The sequence below is a fragment of the Wolffia australiana genome, chromosome 2, assembly GCF_029677425.1.
Source record: "Wolffia australiana isolate 7733 chromosome 2, ASM2967742v1".
NCBI classification, from domain to species: domain Eukaryota; kingdom Viridiplantae; phylum Streptophyta; class Magnoliopsida; order Alismatales; family Araceae; genus Wolffia; species Wolffia australiana.
In genome coordinates this window covers 17072384-17084461 of record NC_135836.1, presented here as the reverse complement: position 1 = coordinate 17084461, position 12078 = coordinate 17072384, and the positions used below count along the sequence as shown (strand labels likewise).

Here is a 12078-nt window from a genome sequence, read left to right as displayed (position 1 = left end):
TGATAACATTGTGTTGGTTTTTATAATACGTATAGATGATAGAAAATAGTAAGTTTCCGTTATTGAAATATATCCGTTGTAACGGCTTGCAACAGATATATTTCATTTGAATCCAGATTAAATCTAAACCGTTATAATTCAAAGGGGTGCACCGATCCTGGCCGTCGATCGGTGTCGTGTCCTTTGCTTTAGAATCTTGATCAGATTTAATCTGGACCATTATAACTAACTGGGCGCACCGATCACAACCGTAGATCGGTGTTGTGGACCCAGTATAATCCTAACTGTTATAACTCTATCTAGATGTAATCCTATCCGTCTAAATTTAATCCTATACTATGTTTGAACCTATATTTCATCCTGGCATCTAACCCTCTATCGAGTATAGTACACCAATTCATTACTAACTAATCTGATTAAGTCCTAGAGAGGCTCCGCTGCGTCTTTGCTTGACTCTGCGAGTTGGCGCACTGCATTCCTGGTGCTGAATCCTTAACAGAATGATCCATATGAATTCCATTTATTTGAATCTAAGTGTAAGAAGTAAGTATGATACAACCAGTAATAGTGCATAAAAAATAAAAAAACATATAGGCTCTCTTTCAAGCAATTTTCTGCTTAAAACTGCGACCATCCCATTTTAAAATTGATCTGCTTAAATTTTCTCCTCATTTTAGTTCAATAATAATCTCTAGAAAATAACGAATACCCCTAATCCATTAACCATCTTGTTCCGCTATTTTCCATTTTAATTAAATAAAAATTATTTGATTTCATCATATAAAAACTATATAATTTCTATCTCTCACTTGGGCATTTCATAAACACCTGGAATGCCCTCAATCACTTGATATTTTCACTTTCATCTCTCTCCTTCCAAATAATTCTTCTTCCCTCCAACTACCTCTTTATCTGCATCTATCCATCTATAGACTATGTTCCAATATATTTCTTGTCTAGCATTTAAGTAATAATAATAAATTCCCTGCCATTATTGTTATCCTAATATATCTTATCCCTTTCTTTGAAATATTTATTTGATTCTACTTCCAAGTACCAATTCCGGAGGAGATGACATTGCTCTCCGCTATAAATGTTTTGAGTGAGATTACAAATTACATCGACATAAAAATACACTTTTGCTTCGTCAATATGTCAGAAATGATCTGTTGCATTTCAACAAACTTACAAGCATATCTTGCTCGAGTAAATTTATTACATACTCAAGCAGTTCAATTTTTCAAACTGAGGATTGTTTTTGACATTAGTACGCACCTGAACCAAAACATCCTCCTCATCTAACTACCTTTAGATATTTAATTTATGTCCCATATTTTTCCATTTTTGGTTATTTTGGAATTTATGCAATGTACTTACCAAAACCATTAGAGTTATTCCCATCAACTATACCATATAAGATTGAGTTTCATGTTAAATGTCTCCATACTGAATGCTTTAAAATATGACTGTGTGCTAAAAGATCCCAAATCGCTGTTTGATTTTTAGCAGTAATTTCACATATGGCAGTGATTTCACTCCAGTTTTCAATGAAAAATGACGCTCTTCAAAACTTGTCTTTTGAATCAGAAATAAAAAATTATTAATTTTACACTTTCAGGTTTGGATTTTTGGTTTAAAAATTAATTTTTATTTGTCATTTTGATCCGCCAAATTAATATTTTCGGATAGTTTTTGTTATGTCCAAAAGAAGCTTTTCTATTAGGTTTTAAAAAACATTCATCTTTGTATGTCAGAAAGTATCGAGAAACAAATCGAGAAAATATTTGTACAATCTAATGCAAAATAATATTTGTACTTTAGATATAGATCAGAGTAATTATTGTCATAAAAAACATATAATACATTTAATTTCTTATAATACATTTTATTTCGTAAATTGCATCACCATTGAGGAGACTATTAATGTAATTTGGAAATTGTAAAAAAAAATTGTTATCACAATTTTATACTTCAGAAATTAGATTACATATGGTTACCAACTTGATACAATCTTTCTTAGTTTCATATATTATTGACATTAATCATTTCAAAATATCATTGTTTTGAATGGTTTTCTTTAGCCCAGATAGTGGTCCCACTAAATATATATTTTTGATAAATTCATTAATATGATATTTAATATTAGTAACACGAGATTCATGATTTGACACTGATATTTTGCATCTTGATATCCATAAGCGAATATTAATTTACAGATATTTGGCATGAGATTGAGTGGACGTTATGTGTAACGTTATCATCCTTTTATTAGAGAACTCCTCTTTCTCCGTAGTTTGACTATTGAAGCATAAAAAAATCTGAGAGTCTAGGGAAGTAAGATCATTGAAATCGGGAAGGTGATATGGCGAAGTGAAAATTGAGTTTTATTGATATAGCTGGTCTGGATCAAAGCATCACTGTAAACTTAGGGATGGAGTTTTCACTCTACTGGTAACTAAATCCTTGCAATTTCTTTTTATTTTAACATAATCCCCTTCAATATTGCTGAATACAGTAGCCTCACGTTCAGCATAATTCTGGTCAACAATTAAACCGAGAGGAAACGACATGACATCGACTATTCGCCGCTGATATACTGGTATTTTAGCAGGCAGCATGGAATCTCATCCCTTCGCTGACGCAGCAGACAGCGAAATAAGCCTCTTACACATCAAGCGGTAGGACTGTTCTTTTATTAAATAGAAAGCGATAAGACCATATCGCTGGGGGCCTATAAGGATCGTGTATTCAACTAAATATTCATTCATATTTATTCATTTCCCAGTACTTTCCAACTCCGCTAAGATTGCGACGGAACCCGTCATTAACATGGAGTAATGGTTCTGCTTTCAAACCTTCGATTCTGATTGCGAATAGTAAGTTTGGTGCAATAATTGAACCTGTGATATATCGTTCTCACATCCACGTAAGGGTCCATATCTCTCTCTCTCTCTCTCTCTCTCTCTGTGCCGTGACAGTGGCCGCTCGTATATCAAAATGATCAAATTATGTCAAAACTTGTAACAGCGGCCGCTTCTATGTCTAAGTCTAACATCAGACGTCGGGGGCGTTAACTGTTGGCGCAAGGGATAAATATCGCACCGCCGGCGTTTAACTTGGCCTGGAATTCTTAAGTTCACAGTCCATGTCGTGGCGGAGAAAGACGGCTGCTACGCGGCGCTTAACTTCATCTATGAACCACCGCGGCGGCCGATCGCGAGCGTGCAATAAATGAGAATCATCGTCCCCACGCTTGACCTGAAAAGAAGCGAAATTTGCGTCTTTAAGGCCACCAAGACAAGCAAAACTGAGCAATGAGAAATGAGAACTCACAAGGTGGCAAAGAAGAGGAGTATTTTCCTGGGATGAACGGCCGGGAAGCGATTGAACCTCTTGTTCTTGCTCTCCACCGACTCTGCTTTGAACTGGTCCATTGGCAAGCACACGACTGGACCCGATCACAGAGAGATGTCAGATGAATAAAACTCCAGAATGATGAAAGGATGACGCGAAAAACCTTTCAATGGAAGCCTCTTGGAGGGGTCGTCCTGTTCCTGCTCCTCGGGCCCGCGCCTGTCCATGCGGCTCGAACCCTTTCGGGACAGTGCTTTCTGGGAAAAGACTTAACGTTATTAATGGATTTCCATGAATGGTGGAAGAGAGTAGATCTTACGGTCATCTTGGGGCTGCCAGAGCACATATCTGCCAACTGCGCGAGGCTGTCCATGTCTAGAACCACGCTTTCTTTATCTACGGTGGCAGCTGCTGCTGCTGCTGCTGCTCCTTTGGGTGACGCCAGACTCTGCTTGCAAGGGTTTAATTCACTCTGAACAACAAAAGTACGGAAGCAAAAGTGGGAAAGATAGCAAAAGTTTACTACCTGAACTGGGCAATCCTCCATTTGCGGCCGTCACCTTCTTTGAATCAAGATAACTCAGCACGCAAATCTTTGAGAAAAAAAAGAGGAGAGTTTTCACACTGTCCGGTTAAAGCTATTGTTCGACGGGTCTAAACGAGAATTTCCTAGAGGAGAAAGATGAAAAACGTCAGTTCGTGTCGACGGTTTAAAAAAAGAGGGGAATGAGAATAAGGAGTTGGGTAATAGTCTGGATCCTTGAGTTCTTGCAATAGTGCGCTCAACTTTGAGGCCGTAATGGATGACAAGACACCACTTTTCTGCCCTCGCAAACGTGGTATGCTTCAAATCGAAAGACACATTCGCCCAGAGCTGTAGAGAGAGAGAGAGAGAGAGAGAGAGAGAGAGAGAGAGAGAGAGAGAGAGAGAGAGAGAGAGAGAGAGAGAGAGAGAGAGAGAGAGAGAGAGAGAGAGAGAGAGAGAGAGAGAGAGAGAGAGAGAGAGAGAGAGAGAGAGAGAGAGAGGAAAGAACTTGGAATAGGAGGGTCGAAAGGGATCAAGAAGGTCCGAGAGGGTCACGCACCCTTTAGAAATTCACGGGCGTTACGATGGACTCCCCCCCCGCTCCATGAATTACCCACCGTAAAGCGGGGCTCAACTCAATCCGATAATAAACAGCGCCGCCGAAGAGGAGAAGCGGGCCGATGGCCATTGAATATCGATTCAAAGGGGCAGCCCTCAACGAACAAAGACATAAAAACCCATGAAGAAAGACAAACATGACGGGGTGCTCACCGAGAGTATCCAATGCAGCAGGCCGAGCAGAAGATATCAACTTGACAAAAATCACAAAGAAGAAGAAGAAGAAGATATCAGCTTGACAAAAATCGCAAAGAAGAAGAGGAACAAAAATAATAATAATAATAATAAGAAGAAGAAGAAGAAGAGGAGGAGCACCCTTGTTAAACAGTAGAACGGAGGTGGTTCTGCTCACCTCTAACTCTCCATTGGCGCCAAGGAGCTAATCTTTCAAGCTGTCATCTTTCGTCGCCTTCTTCTCGCTGCCACTGCCAGGCAGCCGTCTCTGCCACGCTCCTCGCTGTCCCCAAACCCTGCTAATTGGTCGCCATGGAAGCCCAGAACGTGAGCGTAGACTCAAATAGAAAAAGCTAAGCATCCACTCAGCAATTGGACGACGACGACGACGACGACCATTCTTTTCCTCCCCCGGTTAACCGCTTCTCCCACCCTCACCTGAACGCCTTGTGAAAACTCTCGCCCGGGGATCCAACGGCTGAGATCGTCGGACACACGCCATGAGATGGGCCGCTTGTCCGCACGTCGAATCGTGGGTCCTGCCCCGCGCCGTCCTACCAGCTGGCCGGACCTGTTCCGGAGTTCCCACGATCCGACTACATCAACCGCTGGATTATGATCCGACGGCCAACATTCACCTCAGGTTAATCATCAGGCGCGTGGGTCCCGCACCCATCCTGCGACTTGACAGCCCACTATATAACTTTTCAGTATTATCCCTGAATATTTTTAATTCCAAGATAATACACTAAATATTGAAATTCTGGTAGAGCCCACGGTAGTGTCCTGGCCCAATTCCCGCATTCTTTGTGCAAAAGATCAAGGCCAGCGTGATGCTAAACTGCGAATTCTGTTAGAGCTCGTGGTAGTGTCCTGGCCCAACATTACATCAGCGGAGCGGTTGCTAAGGGGCACCATTTAGGCGTGCACACAGTAACATCCTGTAATGCTTAACTGCAAATTCCGTAAGAGCCCATGACGTCTAAGCTTTGACATTTTGGACCGGCGACCATCACATTGGACCGAACGGGGCCGAACAAGACTGGACCGGATCTGTACCGAACTTCAGGTAAGGTTTAAGTCCATGCCAGAAAATTGGACCGGATCGGGACCGTCAAACCCTAGTAATGTCCTAGCCCAACCTTACATCAGCAGAGTGGTCGTGGAGGTGTACCACGTGGCGTCATAGAGGTGCGCATGCTGTAGCCTTGTAATACTTAACTTTGAGAAAAATAGAGCTGTTGGGCGAAAACCGAAGACGTTTTTGAAAGGGACTGAACGGACTTCTGGTCTGTTATCCGTCCATGGAATTTTGTTTCGCCCATTTCGTCATTCCTCACTGTTTAGTCATCGTCACAAGTCCATCATCGTTATCTGTTCAATTATTAGTCCGTTGCATAAAACGGAATGGATAACGGGCGAATGGATGACGAATTAGATAGATAGATAGATAGATAGAGAGAGAGAGAGAGAGAGAGAGAGAGAGAGAGAGAGAGAGAGAGAGAGAGAGAGGGAGATGAAGAAATATTTCCGTCACCAAAACGTCATCAGTCAGGTTTGGTCATTCGTTCGTCATTTTCGTCATCCATCATCCGTCTTACTCCGTTCAGTCATCCGTCGCTCCGACAATGACGGATGAAGGATGCCAATTTTTTGAACGGGCGGATGACGTTTGACCGGCCCTTGGTGTCTGGTAATTTATCGGACCGGCCCTTTAAGACCGTGAGGAGATCGGCCCAAAACACTTGCCGCGTTCGATTGAGGATGAAGAGAGAACTGGCGGATGTTCTCTTCAAGAATGCTGCGAATCCTGCTCTGGCATGGCGGTTTTTCAAGCATTTCATGCGATCGGCTTCTCCTGCTTCGTCCCCGCGGGCAATCTCAGCCATCTCTCGGATCCTCGCGCGGGCTCGCATGGTGCCCGAAATTCGGGAACTCCATGCCCATCTCCTCTCGCAATCTCCTGCCGAAACTTCGTACGAGGCGCTCGTCGTCCTCGCGCTGGCTTCCGCCAAGTCTGGACTCCTCGATGAGGCCTTTTCACAGTTTCACTCTCTCCGCGACCGGTTCTCCTCCCCTGTTCCCCCTATCCGCCTTTATAATTCCCTCTTGGAGTCGTCTTTCAAGGAAAATCGGCTTGAGCTAGTAGAAATTCTGTACAAGGACATGCTCACCTCCAGAGTCTCGCCAGATACATTCTCCTACAACCTGTTGATGCAATCTTTGTGCGAGTCCGGCCGCCTCGCCGAAGCTCGTCGGGTGTTCGACAAAATGCCTGAGAGAGGCTGCCCACCCAATATCTTCAGCTTTGGCATCATGATACGCGGGTACTGCAGGACAGGGCACAGCCTTAAAGGCGCGGAGCTCTTGGACTTGATGGGGAATTTCTCTTGCTCTCCAAATCAAACAATCTACAACACCTTGGTGTCCGGTTTCTGCCGTGACGGCAAGGTGGAAGAAGCAGAGAAAATCGTCGACAGAATGAGAAACGATAACCTTCATCCAGACGTCGTCACGTTCAATTCACGGATATCAGCCCTTTGCAAGGGCGGGAGAATCGCTGAAGCTTCTAAGATCTTCGAGGACATGCAGGCAGACAGCAACCCAGACGTTCCCAGACCTAATCAGATAACTTACAACACACTTCTTGACGGGCTCTGCAAGAAGAGCATGATCACGGAGGCCGAAGCTCTAGCCCAGACCATGAGAAGTAATGGACTGTTCTTGAAGCTGGAAACTTATCACATCTGGTTGTCTGGTCTGGTGAGGTGGGGTAGGTTGCTCGAGGCAAAGGCATTGCTTTCAGAGATGGCGCAGTCAGGTATGGGTCTAAATGCGTACACATACAACATCATGATCTTCGGTTTGTGCAAGCAAGGTCTGGTCTCTGATGCTCGGTCGCTGATGAAGGTCATGAGAGACAGAGGGGTGAAGCCAGACACAGTAACTTACAGTACAATGCTTCACGCGTACTGCGCGAAGAGGAAAGTGAAAGAAGCGGCCAGGACTCTCCGCGAGATGGCAGAAGCGGCATGCCCGCCGAACACGTTCACCTGCAACATTCTTCTGAGGAGTCTCTGGAGAGAAGGCAGGCCCATAGAAGCGGAACAGCTTACGAGGAAGATGAAGGAGAAGGGTATTGAGATCGATCGGGTGACCTGCAACACGATGGTCGACGGCCTTTGCAAGAGCGGGAAGGTTGACGTGGCCGTAGAGCTCGTCGGCCATGGCGGAGACTGCCTCCCGGACGTGGCTACCTATTCCTCGGTGATCTGCGCGCTGTGCAAGGACGGGAGATTCGACGAGGCGAAGAAGAAGTACCTCGAGATGGCCATGGAGGGGATCCGTGCAGATCAGAAAGTCTACGAAACCTTCATCCATGGCTTCTGCGATCACGGTAAGCTCACAGCGGCCATGAAGGTTCTACGAGACATGGAGAAAATATGCCAGGCTCCCAGCGCCCGGGCTTACAACGCTCTCATTCACTTGATGGCTAAAAAGAACCAACCCGATAAGATCAACGCGCTGAGGAAAGAAATGCAAGAACGAGGAGTCTCCCCGGACGGGTTCACGTTCAGAAATCTCGTCACCGTTCTCTGTCAAGAAGGCCGGGAGAAGGAGGCCGCCTCGCTAGTCGACGAGATGTCTGTCCGAGGCATCCCGCTGGATATCTCATCCTTGAAGGGCTTGATCATAGTTCTTTGCCGGCGAGGAAACTTGGAAGCGGCCTTCGAAGCTCTTCACAAGTATTCATCCCTCTGCGACGGCCGAGAGCACGTCCTGTACAACGCGATGTGCAGCGAGCTCTGCGCTCGAGGGCAGCTGTCCGAGGCCGAGCAGCTGTTCCGCGCCGCGGTGGAGAAGAGCTTGCCCCTTGAGCGCGACGCGTACAGGCGCCTGACTGAAGCGCTGTGCAGGGGGAACAAGACGGAAGCCGCGAGCCAAGTCCTCGATCTCATGCTCAGCAGGGGGTACGTGTTCGATTCCGCCGCGTTCCTACCGGTGATAGAAGATCTGGGCAAGAGGGGGAACAAGCCGGAAGCCGACCGGCTGTCTGCCCTTATGATGGACACGATCTCGCGCCACAGAGAGAAAAGCTCCGATCTTTTTCACTGTAAGTGGGCCATGGCGGTCTACAGACGGAAGCTTGCTGGGCCGCCCCGACTAGATGACCGCCGGGCCATGCTTAACAGGTACGTTCATGCATGCGATTTGATTCCGTTCTCTCTTTCCTCTTGTTATGTGCAATAACGCGCACTGTTGTTGCAGAGAGGACGGAAGTGGAATCGCGATCAAGGTGCTGAAGCAGGTACAGAGAGGATGGGGACAGGGGACGATGCTGAGGCCGAGTAGCGAGAGAAAGGGGGAGTTCGACAAGGATTTTCTTGACGTGATTTGAGGCCTATTTCCTCTTGTTCTCTCTCGTTGAATGAACAGACGCTTCTCCAGCTGGCGATGAGTCCGTCGAAGTCCTGCGCTTTCAATGCGCGACTTGATAATCGTGTAATTATTTTCTGAAACGGGCTTGTTTTGACGTGTCTCGAATCCGACCGTCGGAGGAGACGGCAGGAAGACGATCAGTCGAGGTTGGTGGAGGGGTGAGCCCAGACCCAGAGCGAGGGGACCAGACCCATGTTCATGGGTCAACGCACGAGGATGGCACAGGGAATTTCAACAGCAGAGCGGCGAGAACGAACAGCCGACGTTGTCGGTGACGGGGAAATCCAAAGTTTGGTTCTTTTCCTGGCGAATAATCCGACGCAATGTGAAGGTTTGACTACGCAACGGATGGAGCTCATCTGTCGGGCGCTTCTTCCCCCTTCCTCTCTCTTATTAAAAAGAGCCCTCCAAACAGCAGTTCGCGACGCAGGAGCAGCAGCAGAGAGAGAAAGACAGAGGAGAGTAATGGAAGAAGAGAGATCCGAGCCACCCTTTGAGGCGAGGTACGGAGAATTCTTCCGGGATTCCTCGTCGGCGTTGAGCAGCAGGAGTAGAGACAGAGAGGGAGAGTGCGAGTTGCCGCTGGTGGATCTGAGTGGCCTGACAAGCGGCGCGGAGGAGGAGAGAGAGGCGTGCGCGGCGGCCATGGCGGAGGCCTCGGCGGAGTGGGGATTCTTTCAAGTGGTTAACCACGGGATCAGCCGCGATCTCCTGGACGCCATGAAGAGGGAGCAGAAATCTCTCTTCCGGCTGCCGTTTGAGAAGAAGCCCAGCTGGTGCAAGCTTCTCAACGGGTCTTATCGCTGGGGAACGCCAACGGCCACTTGCTCCAGCCAGGTCTCCTGGTCCGAGGCCTTCCACATCCCTCTATCCAACCTCTGCGAGGCTGACCCGGAAGAAGACTTCTCCGAAGAAGGCTCAGATGTCACCGCTCTCTGGCAAGCGACGGAGAAGTACGCGGCGGCGGTGTCCGAGGTCGCCACGACCGTGGCGCGCGTGCTCGCGGAGAAGGTCGGCGCGCGGGGACGGCTGCCGGCCGACTGTTGTAGCCCCGCCACTTGCTTTCTCCGTCTAAACCGATATCCGAGATGCCGTTTCCCGCAGGAGGTATTTGGGCTTGTCCCTCACACCGACAGTGATTTCCTCACCGTCCTCCTCCAAGACCATGTCGGTGGCCTTGAGCTCATGAAGGACTCCCGCTGGGTCGCCGTCGCGCCAAACCCCGACGCCCTTATCGTCAACATTGGCGATCTCTTTCAGGTTTTTCTTCTTCTTCTTCTTCTTCTTCCTCTTCTCGCCACTTTGACCTTCTTCCAGGTGTTTCGCGCTTCTTCAACCTCCTCCACATCTTCCTCCTGCCGTTTCTTCCTTCTTCCATACGCTTCTCACTTCTTTAAGCCTATTACTATTATAATATATGCTGGTGATGTTATCGCTATTACTGTTTTTACAATTATTATTGTTGTTGTTGTTGTTGACATTGCAATTGTTGTTATTATTATTATTCGACTTCGACAGTTCCATTTCGTTCCTTATAGCCGGCTGCTGAATGGGTTTCTTCCTTTATCTGGCGACTGTGGGCAGGCGTGGAGCAACGACGTGTACAAGAGCGTTGAGCACCGAGTTCTCGCGGCCGGAGAAACGGAGCGGTACTCCGTTGCCTACTTCATGTGCCCCTCCTTCGACTCCGTTATAGGCTCGTGTGGAGAGCCGTCCCTCTATCACAGTTTCACCTTCGGCGAGTACCGTCGCCAGGTGCAGGCCGACGTCGACGCTACAGGCCGCAAAATCGGCCTCCCCAGATTCCTCCGTTACCCAGCAGTGTCCCATATATCGGATAATAGAATACAGTAGGACTTAGATAGGGTCGAGTCCCCCGTTAAAGCTAGTCTATTCACACCTCGCAGGAAAATTCTTTTAGTCACCCTCGTCGACCATAATTTGTTCGAGTCTGTCTCCGTCACCACCTCTCCATCTTATTTTGGCTCTGATCAAGGTTCTATCTCCATTTATTTATTTTTCCTTTCGCTCATCAGTCGGAAGGGGCAGAAAGCGATATGTGACATGAACATACTTGGTGAATCATCGATAATATTTGCCATGACACATGCGTGGGCACTGAATTCTTAAGCTCGCCTTTCCAACCGGCGATGCCAAAGAAAAAATCCTTTGAATTTTGGATTAAACAGTTTATCTACTTTATATGCTTATTTGGCACCGGAAATATATTTTTTCATTGAAATATTCATTTTGCCCAAAACTTTTAGATGTGGACTAGTATTGAGTCACCGTGTAATATTGTCTTTTTTTCCAAACTTTTTGGCTTGGAGGGGTCTTGTCGACGAACTCTTAGTCTATTCACCCATTACCGAAATGCTCCCATCTAGGTTAGACGGTCCCAGTCCAGTCCTGGTATGGTCCTGGTTTCTAGCAATGCCTACATCTTACCAAAAGTTTGGTTCCGTCTGGTCTGGTCCAGGTCAGATCAGGTTGACTAAGCATCAAATTCAACATTTAAAGTCAAAAAGGATTTACAGTACGAGGAACACTATATTACAAAATAATATATAAGTACATCTTGGAAAACAAAAGGCTCCCATTATACGGGGTTCCACTACATGGGGCCTGCATAAGGTGCTACTTCCTAGACTGCCTTGGCTCCATTCTGTCCTCCCTCGTGTCCAATAGGTCATTGCTTAGGCCTCTCCTCTCTGCTTCCACAGGAAAGAAGCATAAAAATGCACCATGATTAAAAGTGCAAAATAAAAATACGTTGAAAAGATAGATAGCAGTACCAACGATGATCCAAAAATTATGAGGGATACCTAAAGTCAAAAGCCGGGGACTGCATTGAGTCGCTGAGATCACATTTATTTTCTTCACAAAGAGGGTATGCCTTTTTCGTTGATGGTGATGATCAAGTGCATGTTTTTACAATGATACTCGCTGTTTCTTGAGCCTCTTTG

General features: G+C 46.5%; 3 protein-coding genes across 7 annotated transcripts; 2 read left to right on the top strand and 1 right to left on the bottom strand.

Moving 5' to 3' along the window:
- Positions 1-2985: 2985 nt before the first annotated feature.
- Positions 2986-5008, bottom strand: LOC144717053 (uncharacterized). Of its 5 annotated transcripts, none has more exons than XM_078592366.1 (7): positions 4851-5008; positions 4440-4691; positions 3881-3947; positions 3674-3802; positions 3518-3611; positions 3334-3448; positions 2986-3258 (listed from the first exon to the last, which is right to left on the bottom strand). In XM_078592366.1, exons 3-7 carry the CDS (start codon positions 3899-3901, stop codon positions 3192-3194), a joined length of 426 nt encoding a protein of 141 aa, XP_078448492.1. In that variant the 5' UTR covers positions 3902-3947; positions 4440-4691; positions 4851-5008; the 3' UTR covers positions 2986-3191. The 5 variants fall into 5 exon arrangements, with proteins under 5 accessions (XP_078448492.1, XP_078448494.1, XP_078448493.1 ...); XM_078592368.1 differs by having other exon boundaries at positions 3881-4023; positions 4652-4691; XM_078592367.1 differs by having other exon boundaries at positions 4652-4691.
- Positions 5009-6432: 1424 nt separating this feature from the next.
- On the top strand, positions 6433-9210 carry LOC144717051 (Pentatricopeptide repeat (PPR) superfamily protein). Its single transcript, XM_078592363.1, has 2 exons — positions 6433-8865; positions 8942-9210. Exons 1-2 carry the CDS (start codon positions 6437-6439, stop codon positions 9069-9071), a joined length of 2559 nt encoding a protein of 852 aa, XP_078448489.1. The 5' UTR covers positions 6433-6436; the 3' UTR covers positions 9072-9210.
- Positions 9211-9472: 262 nt separating this feature from the next.
- Positions 9473-11216, top strand: LOC144717052 (gibberellin 2-beta-dioxygenase 6-like). Its single transcript, XM_078592365.1, has 2 exons — positions 9473-10372; positions 10697-11216. Exons 1-2 carry the CDS (start codon positions 9578-9580, stop codon positions 10964-10966), a joined length of 1065 nt encoding a protein of 354 aa, XP_078448491.1. The 5' UTR covers positions 9473-9577; the 3' UTR covers positions 10967-11216.
- Positions 11217-12078: the final 862 nt, after the last annotated feature.

Coding starts and splice junctions, on each gene's coding strand:
- LOC144717051 (XM_078592363.1), top strand. CDS start 6,437: ATGAAGAGAGAACTGGCGGATGTTCTCTTCAAGAATGCTGCGAATCCT. Junction 8,866..8,941: donor CGCCGGGCCATGCTTAACAG/GTACGTTCATGC, acceptor CTGTTGTTGCAG/AGAGGACGGAAGTGGAATCG.
- LOC144717053 (XM_078592366.1), bottom strand. CDS start 3,901: ATGGAGGATTGCCCAGTTCAG. Junction 3,449..3,517: donor CAAGAGGCTTCCATTGAAAG/GTTTTTCGCGTC, acceptor GATCGGGTCCAG/TCGTGTGCTTGCCAATGGAC. Junction 3,259..3,333: donor CTCCTCTTCTTTGCCACCTT/GTGAGTTCTCAT, acceptor GCTTCTTTTCAG/GTCAAGCGTGGGGACGATGA.
- LOC144717052 (XM_078592365.1), top strand. CDS start 9,578: ATGGAAGAAGAGAGATCCGAGCCACCCTTTGAGGCGAGGTACGGAGAA. Junction 10,373..10,696: donor ACATTGGCGATCTCTTTCAG/GTTTTTCTTCTT, acceptor GACTGTGGGCAG/GCGTGGAGCAACGACGTGTA.